The 19658-nt window shown below is 39.8% G+C and overlaps 1 protein-coding gene across 1 annotated transcript; it reads left to right on the forward strand.

Moving 5' to 3' along the window:
- Positions 1-4715: 4715 nt before the first annotated feature.
- LOC101358368 (interferon-induced protein with tetratricopeptide repeats 1) lies at positions 4716-12167 on the forward strand. Its single transcript, XM_004369915.3, has 2 exons — positions 4716-4893; positions 10669-12167. Exons 1-2 carry the CDS (start codon positions 4889-4891, stop codon positions 12083-12085), a joined length of 1422 nt encoding a protein of 473 aa, XP_004369972.2. The 5' UTR covers positions 4716-4888; the 3' UTR covers positions 12086-12167.
- Positions 12168-19658: the final 7491 nt, after the last annotated feature.

Below are 19658 nucleotides of genomic sequence, written 5' to 3' on the forward strand. Positions count from 1 at the left end.
AACATCATCCTAAATGGAGAGACTTTGAAAGCATGCCCTTTGAGAACGGGAACCAGACAAAGAGGCCCTTTATCACCACTCTTATTCAACATTGTGCTGGAGGTCCTAGCCAGAGCAATTAGGCTAGAAAAAGAAATAAAGGGCATCCCAGTTGGTAGGGAAGTACTCAAAGTATCTCTATTTGCAGATGATATGATCTTGTATACAGAAAACTCCAAAGAATCCACAAGAAAACTACTGGAACTAATAGAAGATTTCAGCAAAGTTTCAGGATACAAGATGAACATAAAAAATCAGTTGAATTCCTTTACACCAACAAAGAGAACCTCGAAGAGGAAATCAACAAATCAATACCATTTACAATAGCCCCCAAGAAGATAAAATACTTAGGAATAAATCTAACCAGAGACATAAAAGACCTATACAATGAAAACCACAAGACACTACTGCAAGAAACCAAAAAAGACTTGCATAAGTGGAAAAACATACCTTGCTCATGGATAGGAAGACTCAACATTGTGAAAATGTCAATTCCACTCAAAGCTATCTACAGATACAATGCAATCCCAATCCAAATTCCAACAGTATTTTTTAATGAGATGGAGAAATAAATCATTACTCAAGAAGAAGAACAAAGCGCGAGGCCTCACACTACCTGATTTTAGAACCCATTATACCACCATGGTAGTCAAAACAGCGTGGTACTGGTACAACAACAGATACATAGACCAATGTTACAGAATTGAGAATCCAGACGTAAATTCATCCACCTATGACAGAATGGGCCGCTTCGGTCCAGCGGTGAGATGGGAAGGCAGAGAGGGTTAGGAGCTGGTTGAATGGACATGGGGAATCGGGCAGAAAGGAGGAGTGTGCTGTCACAGTATGGGGAGAGCAATTAGGGTCACATAACAATGTATGTATAAATTTTTGTGTGGGAGACTAACTTGAACTGTAAACTTAATTTAAACTACAACAATAAACAAACAAAAAAGACTAATTGCACTAATGTCTACAACTTGCCTTGTTATGTAAAAACAACAAATATAAATTGATGAATTAAAGGATGAACAGATAAGTGATAAAGCAAATATAGTAAAAATGTAGAATCTAGGTGGTAGGCATATGAGTGTTTCTTATACAATTCTTACAACTTTTCTCTATATTTCAAATACTCATAATAAAGTGTTGAGATGAAAAGAGCAAAAAGCAATTCCTAAAAAGTAAATCAAAATAAGACAAATCAAAACATGCACGGCACAGAGGAAAAACTATACAGAGAAAAACCATTTCAAGTGATTTTAACATACTGTAATTTGAATCTACATCTTTAGTGGGATATATCCTATGGCCAAAAAATAGTTGGGGGGGGGGACCTTAAAACTGTACTCAGTTACTATTCTGTAGATGTTTTTCTGTTTGTTGATGTTGTTATCCTGAGACAGTTGTTTGTGTGTTGTGGAATAGATTACATGAATAATTATGCCCGTAGCACTGAGAAAAGCAATGCTCAATTTAGGAGTGTCAAAGAGTAGTAAACACTCTGTTAAAGTAAGGCAAGGAGATTTATAGAAGTTTTGACAACAGTCTGGACTGGGGAAAACGTCTGATTTTATGCAGTGAACAACGCTTTAAAATGGTGAACCTGCAGAGATCTTTTAAAGAGTAAGAACAAAGAATTTGAGGCGTACTATTCTGATTGGACGTTACAAACTTAGATTAACACAAGGCGGGATTACTGGATGCGGGGGGCTAGGAGGAGGGAAGGTTACAAGAACAGTTCTCTCTTAGAAATAGCTTTCTTCAGTGAAATTTTTCTTGTCAGTAGTTGCCTAGGAGACCTAGATAAGAGTCAGCATCAAGGCCTGACACTGAGACACTGTTTCAGGAAGGGTCTTGATAGCTCCTGGGGAAGTTTATTGTTATTCTCTCAGCTTAACCACAGAGAAAAGGAGAAAACTTTCTTTTAGTTTACATTTAGTTACATACAGGCTTCAAAGAAGAAGTCAGGGGTTTTCATATATTAAAAGAAAGTCAAGATGGAGTAGGGCCCCAAACTCTAAAGCAGCCATTTTTACTTTAGTCAAGGGCCTCAGTTTAGTTCTTCTTACACAGCAGAAAAGAGATACAGATTTAAGATCTGTCAAAAACCTAAATGTGCAGAGAAACACCAAAAATTAGTGTGACAGAATATGTTTATTGCGAGTAGATACGATTAGAATCCAGCAGAATCTACCTGAACATATCTGGAAGGCTAGCTGATCTTAATAGGAGACAGAAAAAGGGGTTATATAGGTCATTGTCATGTGAATCTCTTAGGAGGTAGCATCAGAACACATGTAGGGTTCCAGGGTCAGTGGCTGGAGAAACAGAGTCACTAAGGACATGCCATACATTTCCCAGTCAGACCTTGGGGTTCCTGCTCCTGGGAACTGGCTGCACATTGACAATTGCCTAAAAGAGCCGAATGCCTAAGGCAATACATTCTCCCCTAAGCTGCTTGCTAGGCTACTGTTTGACTTGAAGGTGCCTTTAGGAAAACAGTTTCTTAAAGGCTCAAGGTCCAAACGGACACCTAAGGGCAGATGGCCTGAGTAGGTTACCCCAACCCCATGAACCCAGGCATCTGAATTCCAGGAGAAGTAAAATGGTTTGTCAGATCAAAGAGGTTTAGTAAACATCCTGTAGACCTGAACTTGTAGGATGAATTCATGACATAGTTTATGTTTGAAATACACACCAATGTTAACTTCCTAGTTTTAATGTTCTACTAGAGTTAGAAACAATGTCACCACTGGGGGAAGCTGGGTGAAGGGTATGCCTTTCTATGGACTCTATGTATTATTTTTGCACTTTCCTGTGAGTTTACAATTATTTGAAATGTAAAAAAATATTTTTACATTTACATTTACATAAGTTTGAAATCTAGAAACTGAAGTGTTAGTAATAATTTATGTTCCAGTAAGGCAAACTGTGAATCATGGTGGACTGAGTAGACCCTTGGAGACCCATTAGAAAATACATACATCAATGGACCATTCACAACAAAGGACTTCTGGTGTCTGAAACCTTTGTCCATGAACATGATTGGAAGTGGTTGAGAAATAATCTCAGAAAACAAAAGCAGACTTTTTATATAGTGGTCAAAACCTTTGGAAGTACATTCTCTTTCCATGTCATTCTGTGGATTAGTAAGAGACTCAGGAGTTAATTGCCCACTGCGTTGGTGGGAAAATGAGGAACAGGAAAATGAAGATAATGAGTTTGGGCCTCACAGAAAGGAAAGCGCTTCCTGGGATCAAGTGCCAGATCCCTCAATTAGAGAATTCCAGACACACAATAGACTCCAGGGATCAACTAGATCAGTTCAGCCCAGATGTATATTAAAATCAGCTGAGGATTTCTTTTTACTACGGAGGCTAGGGCCCATTCCCAGAGATGTATTTAATTGGTCTGGGGTGAAGCTAGTTAGCACTGCTTTTTTTAAACCTCCCTAGTTGATTTTAATGTGCAGTGAGAGTTGAGATCCACTAACCTATTCCAATTCACTTGTTTATCAGTTGAGGACACTGTGACTCCTAAAGGTCAAGTGGCTTATCACAGCTAGTCAGTCACTCAAAGGTCTCCTCCTAGATTTTGGAAACAGACTCATAGGCTATTGCTGAAGTTTCATTTTCTAAAAGTTGTTTTCTCACAGTTTCTATTTTTCTTCCTATTTGTAACCACTCTTACACATACACACACAGACACTGTTGGCTGTTTCCTCTCTTCTTAATACTGCTCTATCCTGTGTTGCTTGTGTGTTGTTTATGCCAAGGACACATTGGGCAAGATTCTGAATACCTAATCAGCCTGAGCCAGAGCCCCACAGAACCAGGACTGCAGCCAAATTCACAGCAACAACAAGACTCCCCGTTTGTCTGCTTCTCTGCATGCTATCTAGTGCACTGGGAAATTGCAAACCCACTTGTTTCTTTCCACGAAAATTCCAAAGTCACCTTGCTAATGCCCCAAAAGAGAGAAATTTCTAACTGGCTTATTTCAGCTTTTGCTTATAGCCTGAACATTTATCTGAAAACATGGATAAACCTGTATTATTCATTCAAAAATTTTATCTGTATAGAATCTTCTGACTTGCTCACGCCTCTGTAGAAAAACATGGCTAACGATAGAATAAAATGTTTTGTTTGAAGGACACCAGATGTTAACACATCCATTTTCTATGTTCCACTGATTAAGAAAAAGGTTACCAGACTCTTATTGTCAGTGCCCATTCTCTAGAAGAGGATGCAAAAGCACAGAATAATTAGTGAGACACAACCTCTCATAGAGGAGGAGCAAATTTGGGTTAAATCTCCAGCTTTGAGATTTACAGAAATGTATACCATCGAAGGAACAATTCCTGTTTTCAGATGAGGAAACACTGACTCAAATGCTGCTCATGACTTTCTCAATTTTACACAGCCAATTCTCACAGGTCTCCCTAGCTCTACGTGCATCTAGGAGATGCATTAAAAGGCATCTCCTAGCTCCCAAGTGTCTGCGAAGCCAGGTAGACCCCTCTCAGAGGAATTAGTACATCCATAAAACTGCTTTTCACCAGCTTCCTCCCAATCAGTTTTGAAAAGCTTAGGATGTATCCCAAAGCACAACAATGAAAGACAACACTCGTTAAAGTTCATTTCCAGCTTTAGTTTCACTTTCTATTCTTGGTTCCCTCTTATGTTTGCAACAACACACCCATAGGTTATGTCATTAGCTGCTTTTTATCTCCTTAGTATCCTGGAACTTAACATTTGTCTGAAAGTCCAGGAGAGAGACCAGATCTCAGAGCAGTCTAGCAGGCTGAACAAAACACTGCAGAACTGCTGTCTAATTAACAGCAACCATGGGGTAAGCATTTCTCTGCTTGTCTGTCATCACGTCTAGAGTTTTTGGGGAAAATATGTTAACCAATACTATCTCAACAGACTTGGTCTCAGTGAGGTCAAGTTTCCTAACTGCTATTTCAGCATTTGCTTTTGGATGGGATGTGTGTGTGTTAAACTGCTTTATTAATTCAGGGATTTTAATTTTTGTTAGCATCGCCCTAAAGAAGGTTACCTCAAGCTATAGCCCACAGAAGGGGAGAGAAATAGGAAAAGAGTTCGGCAGAAAGTGAGAAAATGATCCTAACCACCAGAATCCTTTTCAACCACACCTCACTTCTGTCTGACCTAGGGAGGGAGTGGACAGCCAGTCTGGGCAGAGACATTGCTTTATCCTGGTTCCTCACCATGCTGAAAAAGTAGGACCCACCGGGCTCTGTAAACTGCAGTCCTGGGGTCTCCCAGAAGCCTTGTGGGAAAATATTGTGGGGATGTGGTAGGAGGAGCTCTAGACTAAAGAACAAGGCCTTCCTCTGTAGGCCTCTAGTCTCACTCTCTGCACTGCTGGGCTCTTATGTCCCGCCTCAGTCTATGTACCCCCTCAGTCAGCTGGATTTAAGATTAGCAGCATCTGCACACACCTCTTCCCCTGGAGAAGCCTGTCTTCAGAGCCTTGACATCCTCCTTTCCAAGGGGTTTGGCAGGATTCAGTGCTTGGGAACATCAGCATCTTCTTTACTGAAGGGATAAATGTGAGAATTTCTAGACTGTCCAAATTGAATCTTGATGCAAAAAACCCCTGATATCAGCAGGTAAGAATCCATTGACTAGTAGTGACCTTCAAATTTCTCCTCAGTGCTCTAGTGGGAAAAATTCTGAAGGGGGTGAAAGTTCAGGACTATGATGAACTCCCTCCTCTCTTTGGCCCATAAACTGATGAAGTGTTTTGTCAAAGATCATTAAAATAATAACAATATCAATTATCACTTCCTGAATGCCTATTAAGTGCCAGTCTGGCTTCTAAAAGTCTTATATAAATTATTATATTTAATCCTCACAACAAACCTATGAGGCAGGTACTTATATTATCCCGAATTTGCAATAAGGAATCTTAGCTTTAGAAGAGTTAACATCACGCAGATAATAACGTGGTAGAGCTGAGACATGAACTAATTTCAATGACAGTATATTTAATCTTTAAACCAATGTTTCTCAAAAGATACAACTGGGTGCACATGACAAAATTTCAGATGGCACATTAATTAGTTCTTATGTTTAAATGCTTTTGTATTTATTTTAAAATGTATTGGAAAAATATACATATAATTTGTAGTTTCTATTCAGGGTTGTAATAAAATTTTTTATTGTTATAAAATACATGTAAGATAAAATTTACCATTTTAACTCACTTAAAGTGTATATAATTCAGTGGCACTTAGTACATTTACAATGTTGTGTTACCATCACTAGTGTCCAGATGCAGAACATTTTTTTTAACATATACATACATATTTATTTACATGATATCCAATCAAAGAGGGCAAGTTAGTGAGGTTGCAAATGAAGAGACTGTCCAGAGATTTACCTATGAGGCATATTAGTCCAAAAAGGCCACAAAGTGGAGATGTGACTGCAACCAACAAACCAGTTGTTGTTGCATTGACGGATTCATGGAGACCCCATGGTTGTAAGAGTACAACCGTGGTTTATGAGGTTTTCGATGACTGATTTTTCAGAAGCAGATGCCAGGTCTGTCTTCTGAGGTGGCTCTGAGTGGACTGGAACCTCCAACCATTCAGTTGCAGCTAAGTACATTACAGAGATGTTTAACAGGCTAAATATCGTGGTTGTTTTTTGTTTTTCTTTTTAACCTCAGCACTATTAACATTTGAGCCACTGCTTGAAGGCTCTGGCCAGGGAATGCCACCCATGTCAAAGTAAAACTACAAAGGTACAGGAATATTCAACCCTGGCAGGTCAACTCAGTTGAAACTCGAGATTATCTTTGGCATGATTTCAAAGAAAGTTTCTATTAGTTTATTGCATTTTCTTTACTCTTAATTTATTGCTATCTGTTTGAGGGTGTCAGTGTGTTTAGAAACACCAGCTGCTCCGAGGTGGAAAGATGTGGCAGTCAGCTTCAGTAAAGATTACCACTAGTACCAGCTGCCATTGAGCCAACTACGACTCACAGTGACCCTATAGGACAAAGTAGAACTGCCCCCATAGGGTCTCCAGGCTGTAATCTTTATGGAAGCTGACTGCCACATCTTCCTCCTGTGGAGTGGCTGGTAGATTGGAATCACTGACCTTTCAGTTAGCTTCTAAGCTCTTAAAAACTGCATCACCAAGGCTCCTTCCCATAAAGATTACAGCCTAGGAAACTCTATGGCCAGTTCCACCCTGTCCTATAGTGTCGCTATGCGTCAGAATCAACTCAACAGCAACGAGCTTTTTTCAGGTTTTATTTCTGGTTTTATAAGTTATTTATATTTGCTCTTCCATAAATTATCTATTCATACAGATTTTTATTGGTCTGTTGAGTTTTTATTGCCAATTTGCATAAATACTTCATATATTGCTGAATGAGAACCTTTATCATCTATATTACAAATACTTCCTACAGTCTTACTATTTTTCTGTTTAACTTGTTAGAGCACCTTTGCCATAAATAAAGTGTAACAATTTTATATGAACATATATCTATTGTCTCCTAGATCATCTTCTAATATTTTTATTGTTTTATTTTATTTTGCATTTATTTATTTTTCGTCAAAGGTGGATATTTACTCATTGAGATTGTGCTCCACCCTCTTAGTCCCTCTTTTCCACAGAAATGACTAATGTAACTGAGGCGGTAGCAGCAGACCGCCATCCATGGGCCACATTTTTACTCATGAAAAATGCAACTCTCTCTGGCTCTCCTGGACATATGGTATATTGTCTTCTTTTCGGGCTCCTTTCCCCAGTGCAGAAGGCCTGTTGGGGCTCAGCCTTCCCTTCTCTGAGGGAAATCTACTATTCTTAAGTGTCTCCCCAAAAGACAAGCTGGATAAATTCAAGATGAATCGGCAGATCAAATGCATCCCCACATTCCCAAATCCAACTCTATCATTTGAAACCTGGGTTTAGCCTGACTCTGCATTCTGGAAGTCAGTATCAGCAGTGAGAAACAGGAAGTGCTCTTCCCCTTAGGTAATAAAAGAAATTACGTCACCTACAAACTAAGTTTGGAAACAGGAAAAGCATAAACAACACTTTTTCCCCACACTACCTAACACACACACACACAGACACACACATGCACCTTCAAGCAGAACTGTTATTCCCAGTTCTCTTGACACCATTTCAGTGATAGGAGTGGGATGAATTATATTAATATGTGGTGAAGAATTTTCACATCCAGAGAAATGGAGTAGACATATTATTCCCTATTCCTCCTAATAAGTATAGCTAAAATCCTTGTACATTAAATATAGAACAAACCTGAGAATACTCTGAATGGTGAAAGAGAGAAAACAAACCAGCTATGAAACTTGGGACACATGGGTTGACATGACAGTAAGCTCGTAGGCTTTCTTTTTGCCTCATATATCTTAGACTGAGTGCTAGAGAAGCCAGCAACCTGGAAACACCAACAGGCAGAGACAGAAAAGTCCAAAAAAAGCCTGCTCTTTCTAGTCAAAGGACTCGAAAAGTAGCTGCCTATCAAAATGGAAAAGTTTTCAACAATAACCACTCTGCTCCAGCCAAATGCCACAGAAACAAATCTGTGGCCCCGTCCTGAACCCCACCAGCGATGGCTGAGTGGGCAGCCTAGACTTCCACCCTCGCCGGTCAGTAAGGAGGCATCCCAACTCATCCCTCCTGCCACACAGGTTGGTGTCAGAGAAGGCTATGTAGGGAGCTAGCACTTTCATCCCTGCCAAGTAGTAATGAGGCCCCCCCTTACTGCCAGGTCAGTGGAGACCACCCAGGGAGTTGCACATCAACCCCTACCTGGTCGTAAGGAGGTACACCTTCCCTTGTGCACCCAAGTGGTGTCATAAAGGCCTAGTGGAGAATCAGGACTTTCATCAATGTCCAGTGATAATGAGACCACCCTGCCACCCCCAATCAGTGGAGATCACAAAGGGAGGAGTACCAAGGCACCACTGCCCCTCCTAGCCAAGATGGTATCAGCCAAAGCCTATCGTGGAGCCTGAACTCCCAACCCCCCTCCAACATTAATAAGAAGCACCTCCCCCTCCCAATCGTCAGGGATAGCCAAGTGGGTAACTTCAACTTCCACTCCTACCTGGCAGTAATAAGGTAATATCCCACCTTCACCCCAGTGGGTAAGGATGGAGAAAAATTGAATCAGCCATACACTGCTGGTGGGAATGTAAAATGGTATAGCCATTATAGAAACATTTTTTCAATTTCTTTAAAAAATAAATACACACTTAACATAAAAACAAAAAACAAATCTGTTGCCATCAAATCAGTTTTGACTCATGGTGACCTCATGTGTTCCATAGTAAAACTGAGCTCCATAAGGTTTTCTTGACTATAATCCTTAGGAAAACATCACTAGGCCTTCTTCTGTGGCACCACTGGGTGGGTTCAAACAGCCAAACCTTTTGGTTAGTAGTCCAGCGCAAACCATTTGCGCCACACTTAACACATGATCTACCATCGCACTCCTGGGCATTTATCCCAGAGAAGTGAAAATCTCTTTCCACATGAAAACATGTACACAATTATTTTTATTAGTTTTATTTATAATAGGCCAAAACTGGAAGTAACCATAATGTCCTACAGTAGGTGAATGGTTAAACTGTGATACATCCATATATACTGCTGAATAGTACTCAGCAGTAAAAAGGAATGAACTATTGGTAAACTCAACAACTTGGATGGATCTCAAGGACATCATGATCAGTGAAAAAATAATCCCAAAAGATCACATCCTCTATGATTCCATTATTTATAGTCTCAAAATGACAAAAACTGTAGAGATGAAAAGTGCTTTAGAAGTGGTTGTCAGAGGCTGTGGAAGGGAAGAAATGGGTGTGACTATAAAGCGGTAGCAAGAGGGAGATGTTTATCTTAATGGAGGTGATGGTTTCATGGACCTACACACATGATAAATGACATACAGGAAAACATGCTTATCTATATATTCTTATTAATAATACATCCAGATGAAGACCATCTAAGTAAGACGGTCTTAATAGCTAATTAATACCGTCTTAAAAAGATAATATTTGATCACATATTTAAAACTTCTTTATTTTGAAATTATTATAAATTTATAGGACATTGCAGAGGTAATACAGAGGTCCAGTGTACCCTTCACTTTGCTTCTATCAGTGGTCATAATGTGGTGCATAATCAACAGGCTAAGGCCCTGAGGTGAATAACGTTTCACAGGTTCTACATTTCTAACTGGTCTCTGTCCCAATTACATTAATAGTAAAATAGGAAACACTAATATGGGCACATAACAGGCTCTATGTGCTTTACATATATAGTCTTATTGATCCTCACCAAACCCAAGGCAGTAAGTATTATTAGTATGTCCATTTCACAGATTTGTTTCTGAATCACAGAGAGGTTACTTGGCTAGAAAGTGCAGGAGCCAGTCTATGAAGTCAAGCAGACTGCATTCAAAGTCCATGCAGATCTTAGAAATACAGGAACTCTAACGAATTGAAGCAGGTGTTCTCCTTGTAAGGACTAGAATATGAAGCATTTTATCTGACTTCTGTCTATTAGCTATTCCTCATCTAACAAAAAAAATCTTTTGTTTTCACAGTAAGAATGCTGATGAGCATTGTATCAAGGAGAGGCTGGAGCAGTTGAGATGCCACTTTACCTGGGCATTGTTAATTGCAGACACTGAAATGCCTGATTTAGAAAACAGGATCTTAGACGAGATTGAGTTCCTAGACACCAAATACAATGCAGGAATTCACAACCTACTGGCCTACGTGAAACACCTGAAAGGCCAGAATGAGGAAGCCCTGGAGAGCTTGAAAAAGGCTGAAGAATTAATCCAGCAGGAACAGGCTGATCGATCTCATTTGAGAAGTCTGGTTACCTGGGGCAACTATGCCTGGGTGTATTACCACATGGGAAGACTCGCAGAAGCCCAGACTTACCTGGACAGGGTGGAGAACACTTGTAAGAAATGTGGAAATGGCTCTCGCTATAGGATAGAGTGTCCTGAGATGGACTGTGAGGAAGGATGGGCCTTGCTGAAGTGTGGAGGACAGAATTATGGACGGGCCAAGGCGTGCTTTGAAAAGGCTCTGGAAGTGGACCCTGAAAACCCTGAATTCAGCACTGGGTATGCGATTACCATCTATCGCCTGGATGACGTTACCATAGAAACACAGAGAAAAGGGTATTCTCTGCAGCCCCTAAGGCAGGCCATCAGGCTAAATCCAGAAGATGTATATATTAAGGTTCTCCTTGCCCTGAAGCTTCAGGATGTAGGGAAAGAAGATGAAGGAGAAAAGTACATTGAAGAAGCACTGGCCGGCACGTCTTCCCAGACCTATGTTTTTCGACATGTGGGCAGGTTTTACCGGAGAAAAGGCTCTCTGGATAAAGCTCTCCAGTTCTTAGAAAAGGCCTTGCAGGCAACACCTACCTCTGTCTTCCTGCATCACCAGATAGGGCTTTGCTACAGGGCACAAGTGATCCAAATAAAGGGAGGTACAAACAAGCAGCTTAGAGGGCAGGAGAGAAAAAAAGCCAACAGAATGATAAAATCAGCCATATTTTATTTGGAATCTGCTGTGGAACAAAAGCCCACATTTGCTATTGCTTATATACACCTGGCAAGTATGTATATAGAAGCAGGGGACTACGGAAAAGCAGAAGATGTTTATCAAAAAGCGTTATCCATCAAACCACTGGAAGAAGATCATGAGCAAGAGATACATCTTCACTATGGCCGATTTCAGGAATTTCAAAGGAAATCTGAAGTCGATGCAATTACCCATTATTTAAAAGCAATAAAGATAGAAAAGGAGTCATTTTCAAGAAACAGAAGTATCGATTCTTTGGAGAAATTGGCTTCAAAGAAACTTCAAAGAAAAGCATCAGATGTGGAAGGTTTGAGCCTCCTAGGGTTCATCCACAAATTGAAAGGAAAAATTAATGAAGCCCTGGAGTACTATGAGAGGGCCCTGAGACTGACTGGTGACTTGAACCCTATGTTTTGAAATAGAGGTCACCATTACTTGTTTAATGCGTTTGTAACTAAATATAACAAATCTCCTTTCCTGTTGCTGCCTTCAAAGAATGTATAACATGATGAAATAAAACATAGTGTGATATACCACATGCTGCACTGCCTGTCTGAGCTCCTGTTTTTCACCCTCTATCCATGTGAGCTCCTAAGCTATGTTAGGAGCATCCATTCTTACACAACATGTCCCTACACAATGGCCAAAACTATTAGTCCTGTTTTAGGCACTTATCATCTGCTGGACCAGTAGAAACAGGAAAAATTTTCCCTACAATTTTGCCTTTGGAACAGCTTTCATCCTCAGTCTAGCTGATCTCCTGAATCAAAAACAACAAACTAGTTGCAGTCGAGTCAACTCCAACTCATGGATGCCCCACAAAGTGTTGTGTTGTACATAGCAGCCTCAGCAGCTACTCTTTTTTTCTTTTTTTCTAATTGTGAATATATCTATCACACGACCTTTGCCAATTCAACTTTTTACAGGTGTACAACTTACTGACGGCAATTATAATAACCGGCTGTGAAATAACCTTAATCAATGTGACTTCATCACATTTTACCCCCTTTTTTCCCCTCCCTCCCACCCCTGGTTACTAATAATAAACGCTGGTCTCCATACATTTGCCTTTTCTTGTCTTTTTATATAAGTGAGGGTATATAATATTTGTCCTTTTGTGATTGGCTTATTTCACTCAGCATAATTTCTTCAAGCTCCATCCATACTGTAGCATGTATCAAGACTTCATTTTGCCTACTGACTGAGTGGTAGTCCACTGTATGTATATACCACATTTTGTTTATCTATTCATCTATTGATAGGTATTTAGGTTCTTTCCACATGTCGGGTATTGTGAATAGTGCTGCAATGAACATTGGTGTACAAGTCTCTCTTTGAGTCTCTGCTTTCAAGGCTTTTGGGTATATACCTCGGAGGGGAATTGCTGGGTCATATGGTAGTTCTATTTTTAGTTTTCTACAATGGCTATACCATTATGCATTCCCACCAGCAAGGGATAAGGGTTCCAATTTCCCCACATCCTCACCAACGTGTTATTTTCCGGTTTTGTTTCATTTTTTAATCTTAGCCATCCTAGTGCGAGTGAAATGGTATGTCATTGTGGTTTTAATTTGCATCTCTCTGAGCATCTCTTATGTGTTTGGTGGCCATTTGAATGTCCTCTTTGGTGAAATGTCTATTTAAGTCCTTTGTCCATTTTATGATTGAGGTATTTGTCTTTTTGTTGTTAAGTTGTTGATGTTTTACATATATATTTGTTATTAGATTCTTGTTGGATATATGGTTTCCGAAGATATTCTCCCAGTAGGTAGCTTGTCTTTTCACTTTTTTCGTAAAGTCTTTTGATGAACAAAAGCCATGGGATTTTCACTGGGTGATTTTCAGACGTAGATCTCCAGACTAAGATGGAGGTAAAGGTCTTCTTAAAACTGTTGTTATGTTGTTGTTAGGTGTCGGCGAGTTGGTTCCAACTCATAACAATCCAACACACAAAGAACGAAACACTGCGTGGTCCTGCGCCATCCTTATATTCATCGCTATGTTTGAGCCCGCTGTTACAGCCACTGTGTCAATCCACATCATTGAGGGTCTTTGTGGTGCAATTGATTACTTTCGTGTGGCCTTTCTAACCATAGTCTTGTAATTCCCATCCAGGTGATTCGGCAGGACTGTGTGATAGGGTAACGGTGGCCTACCAAGGGGATTGGTCCGTTTTGCCTTAAAAGGGAGCCAATTCAGAGCAGAAAAGAGGATCCTGCCACCACCAACGAAGAACAGCCAGGAGCGGAGAGCATGTCCTTTGCACCTGGGATCCCTGTGCTGAGAAGCTCTTGGAAGCAGGAGACCAAGAGAGAAAGAGAGAGCAAACTGTAAACCTGAAGACAGTGAGAAGCAGTGGCAGGAGAGGTCTGGCAGCAGAGACCCAGCAGCAGGAGATGGTGTGGTGGGCTTCCTGGCTACAGAAAGAGAAAGTTGAATGCCTCTGCGCAGAGGCCTAGAGCCAGGGAAAGGTGTGCCTGCAAGCATGGCTGGGAAGAGGCTGCCTGATGGAAGAATTGTATCCTTGAGTGTTCCTGAGCCTGAACTGTAACTTGTTACTTACCTAATAAACCCCATAATCGTGAGTATGGTCTGTAAGTTCTGTGTGGCCGTTGCAATAAATTATCAAACCCAGCAGAGAAGTGGAGATGCTGTGCGAGGGACACTTGGTGTCAGAGTTGGTAAACATGGTAGAGAGAGGAGGCACATCTAGCCTCTGCTTCACAGGAATCAGCCTTAGGCTATTGATCTTGATTCTCCTTCCCACTTGTAAAGTTAGAGAAGGTGGGTCACTGCCCCCAAGCCACTTTTACAGCCTTCCTCTTTTTCACAGAACCTGAACATTACCAATTATAATGTCCTTCTTCAAGAACTGGTCCAAAGTACATGAAATGAAGTCTCACCATCCTTGCTTCTAAGGAGCATTCTGCTGTGCTTCTTAAGAGACAGATTTGTTCATTCTTCCAGCATTCCAGGGTATAATCAATATTCTTCATCAACACCATAATTTAAAGGCATCAATTCTTCTTTCATCTTCCTTATTCAGTGTCCAGCTATCACATGCATATGAGGTGTTTGAAAATACCAAGGCTTCAGTTAGGTGCACCTTAATCCTCAAGGTGACGTCTTTTCTTTTTTTTTATTTAGTAAGAGATCTTTTTTTTAATTGTACTTTAGATGAGGGTTTACAGAATAAACTAGCTTCTCATTAAACAATTAGTACATATATTGTTTGTGAAAATGCTTGGCTAACCCCACAACATGTCCACACTCTCCCCTTCTCAAACTTGGGTTCCCTATTACCAGCTTTCCTGTTCCCTCCTACCTTCTCATCCTTGCCCCTGGGCTGGTGTGCCCAACTAGTCTCCTTTTGCTTTATGGGTCTGTCTCACCTCTGGCTGAAGGGTGAACCTCGGGAGTGACTTCATTACTGGGCTAAAAGGGTGTCCAAGGGCCAACTCTCCAGGTTTCTCCAGTCCCTATCAGACCAGTAAGTCTGGGTTTTTTTTTTGTTGTTTGTTTTTGTGAGTTAGAATTTTGTTCTACATTTTTCTCCAGCTCTTTCCAGGACCCTCTATTGTGATCCCTGTCAGAGCAGTCGGTGGTGGTAGCTGGACGCCATCTAGTTGTGCTGGACTCAGTCTGATGGAGGCTGTGGTAGTTATGGTCCATTAGTCCTTTGGACTAATCTTTCCCTTGTGTCTGTAGTAGGGAAAAAACATCATAAAGTTTAGTAAAGCAAAAAGAAAGTTTTATTCGGCATATATGCAAAAGGACCAAAATGAGAAGCGGACAAGCATGCTGCCAGAGCTAGAATGCCTGACCGAATCCAAGGAAATATCACAGAACAGACAAAAGTGGGAAAATGGACAAGCATGCTGCCACAGCCATGTCTGCCTGAGTCCAAAGACCATTGCAGAATCATCAGTATATATTAACATTACAAATGGGCAAAACCATTGAAAGCTTAGCCTTTTCAGATAAGGGCTATAAACTGTGATCCTACATTTTGAATTGTCTTTCTTAACAATCATTGGTACAGGTTTCAGTAAGTCAGGAGGGTCTTCACTGGTCCAACAAATTTCTATTCACTAAATGCTAATAGAAAAAGATAAGAGTATAAAGTCTTTTGTGTTCTGTTTGATTGGCTTTATGTGAATTTTGACTAAAAGATATTTTCCAAGATTATCTTAGCTATTGTCTTTATACTTCAGGGCCCAGTTGATGTGTCCTTGTGAGTCCTAGTGAGCCCAGCTCCAGCTAGGTCACGTTCTGTACGCTCAAGGAGAGGAAATAATAACTCCAATATTATTTCCTAAATCATGTCTTTGGTTTTCTTCATTCTCACTTGCTCCAGACATGGTGAGACCAGTGGAGTATCTTAGATGGCTGCTCATAAGCTTTTAAGACACCAGAAGCTACTCACCAAAGCAGAATGTAGAACATTTTCTTTGTAAACTAAGTTATGCCAATTTTGCTAGATGTTCCCCAAGACCATGGTCCCCACAGTCCTCAGCCCAGCAATTCGGTCCCTCAGAGACTTTGGATGTGTCTATGGAGCTTCCATGACCTTGTTTTGGACAAGCTATGCTGGCTTCCCCAGTATCATGTACTGTCATACCTGTCACCAATGTTACCACTTATCTATTGTCTATTTAGTGTTTTTCCATCCCCACCTCTTCTCTCCCTCGCAACCATCAAAGATTGTTTCTTTTTGAGTATAAACTTATTCATGAGCTTCATAGTAGTGGTCTCATACAATATTTGTCCTTTTGTGATTGACTTATTTTACTCAGCATAATGCCCGCCAGATTCATCCATGTTGTGAGATGCTTTGCAGATTCATCATTGTTCTTTATCATTTCGTAGTTTTCCATTGTCTGTATGTACCATAGTTTGTTTATGCATTCATCTGTTGATGGGCACTTAGGTTGTTTCCATCTTTTTGCTATTGTGAACAATGCCAAAACAAACATGGGTGTGCATATGTCAATTCATGTGACGGCTCTTATTTCTCTAAGACGTATTCCTAGGAGTGGGATTCCTGGATCATATGGTATTTCTACTTCTAGTTTTTTAAAGAAACACCATATCGTTTTTCAAAATGGTTGTACCATTTGGCATTCCCACTAGCAGTGCATAAGAGTTCCAATCTCCCCATAGCTTCATCAAAATTTCTTATTTTCTATTTGTTTAATTCAAGTCAGTAATGCCCGGGTGAGATGGTATCTCATTGTGGTTTTGATTTGAATTTCTCTAATGGCTAGTGATCTGGAGCATTGCCTCATGTGTCTGTCTGCCATTTGAATGTCTTCTTTGGTGAAATGTCTGTTCATTTCCTTTGCCCATTTAATAGGATTATTTGTCTTTTTGTTGTAGAGGTGTTGGATTTTCTTGTAGATTATGGAGATTAGACCTTTGTCTGACCTGTACTGTCCAAAAATTTTTTCCCATTCTGTAGGTTCTCTTTTTACTCTTTGGTGAAGTCTTTTGAAGAGCATAGGTGTTTGATTTTTAGAAGATCCCAGTTATCTAGCTTATCTGTTGGGGTTTGTGCATTGATGGTTATGGTTTGTATCCTGTTAATGCCATGTATTAAGGCCTGTAGTGTTGGTCCTATTTTTTCTTCTATGAACTTTATAGTTTTAGGCTTTATATTCAGGTCTTGGATCCATTTTGAAGTAGTTTTTGTATACGGTGTGAGGTATGGGTCCTGTTTCATTTTTTTGCAGATGGATATCCGGTTTTGCCAGCACCATTTGTTAAAAAGACTGTCTTTTCTCCATTTGATGGACTTTGGGCCCTTGTCGAAGATCAGGTGACCGTAGGTGGATGGATTTACATCTGGGTTCTCAATTCTGTTCCATTGGTCAATGTATCTGTCGTTGTACCAGTACCAGGCTGTTTTGACTACTGTAGCTGTACAGTAGGTTCTGAAGTCAGGTAGTGTGAGTCCTCCAACTTTATTCTTCTTCTTCAGTAGTGCTTTACGTATTTGGGGCCTCTTCCCTTTCTTTATAAAGTTAATGATTAGTTTTTCCATTTCTTTAAAGAATGCTGTTGGTATTTGGATCAGGATTGCACTGTATTTGTAGATTACTTTGGGCAGAATTGACATTTTCACAATGTTGAGTCTACATATCCGTGAGCATGGTATCTTTTTCCATTTACATAGCTGTCTTTTGGTTTCTGGCACTAATGTTTTGTAGTTTTCTTTGTATAGGTCTTTTACATCCCTGATTAGATTTATTCCTAAGTATTTTTTTTTTAGGGGTTATTATAAATGGTATTGTTTTCCTGATTTCCTTTTCATTGTTCTTTTTATTGGTGTATTGGAATCCAACTGATTTTCGTATGTTTACCTTATATCCTGCTACTTTTCTGAATCTTTCTATTAGTTCCAGTAGTTTTCTCATGGAGTGTTTTGGGTTTTTTTTGTATAGTATCATATCATTCGCAAATGGGGACAGTTTTACTTCTTCCTTACCAGTTTGGATGCCCTTTCTTTCTTTTACTTGCCTTATTGCTCTAGCTAGGACTTCCAGCACAATGTTAAGTAGGAGTGGTGATAAAGGGCATCCTTAACTTGTTCCTGTTCTCAAGGGAAATGTTTTCAGCCTCTCTACATCAAGAATGATGTTGGCTGTTGGTTTTGTATAGATGCCCTTTATTATGTTGAGGAATTTCCCTTCTATACCTATTGAGTTTTTATCAGAAATGGGTGTTGGACTTCGTCAAATGCCTTTTCTGTGTCAATTGAAATGATCATGTCATTCTTTTATTTATGTGGTGGATTATGTTGATTGATTTTCTCATGTTGCACCATCCATGCATAGCTGGTATGAATCCTACTTGGTAGTGGTGTATTATTTTTTTGACATGATGCTGAATTCTATTGGCTAGAATTTTGTTGAGGATTTTTGCATCTATATCCATGAAAGATGTTGGTGTGTAATTTTCTTTTTTTGTGGTGTCTTTGCCTGGGTTTGGTATCAGGGTTATGCTGGCTTCATAGAAAGAATTCAGAAGTATCCCTTCCTTTTCTATGTTCCGGAATAGTTTGAGTAGTACTGGTGTAAGCTCTTCTCTGAATGTTTGGTAGAATTCTCCAGTGAAGCCATCCGGGCAAGGGCTTTTTTGGGGGGTAGTTTTTAAATTACCTTTACAATCTTTTCGCTTGTTACGGGTCTGTTCAGATTTTCAACCTAAGTTTGTGTTAGTTTGGGTAGGTAGTGTGTTTCTAGAAATTTGTCCAGTTCCTCCAGGTTTTCAAATTTGTTGGAGTGTAGTTTTTCATAGTAGCCTGTTATGATCCTTTTCATTTCAGTTGGGTCTGTTGTAATGTACTTCATTTCATTTCTTACTGGGGTTATTTGAATACTCTTCTGTTTTTCTTTTGTCAGTTTGGCCAATGGTTTGTCATTTTTGTTGATCTTTTCAAAGAATCAACTTTTGGTTTTGTCGATTTTTTCTATTTCATTTATTTCTGGCCTGATCTTTATTATTTCCTTTCTTCTCGTGGCTGTGGGCTTCTTTTGTTGTTCTCTTTCATTTGTTCAAGTTGTGTGGCTAATGTTTTCATTTTGTCCCTTTCTTCTTTTGTGATGTGTACATCTATGGCTATAAATTGACCTCTGAGCACTGCCTTTGCTGTGTCCCAAAGGTTTTGCTATGATGTGTTTCCATTCTCGTTTGATTCTAGGAATCTTTTTATTCCAACTTTGATTTCTTCTGTTACCCAGTGATTTTTAATCAGGGTGTTATTCCGTTTCCATGTATTTGATTTTTTTTCCTCCCTCTTTCTGTTGTTAATTCCTACTTTGATGGCATTGTGATCAGAGAAGATACTTTGTATTATCTCAGTGTTTTGGATTTTGTTGAGGGTTGCTTTGTGGCCTAAGATGTGGTCTATTCTGAAGAACATTCCATGTGCATTGGAAAAGAATGTGTACTTTGCAGCTGTTGAGTGGAGTGTCCTATATATGTCTAT

Source organism: Trichechus manatus, unplaced genomic scaffold (genome assembly GCF_000243295.1).
Source record: "Trichechus manatus latirostris isolate Lorelei unplaced genomic scaffold, TriManLat1.0 scaffold00007, whole genome shotgun sequence".
Lineage (NCBI taxonomy): Eukaryota > Metazoa > Chordata > Mammalia > Sirenia > Trichechidae > Trichechus > Trichechus manatus.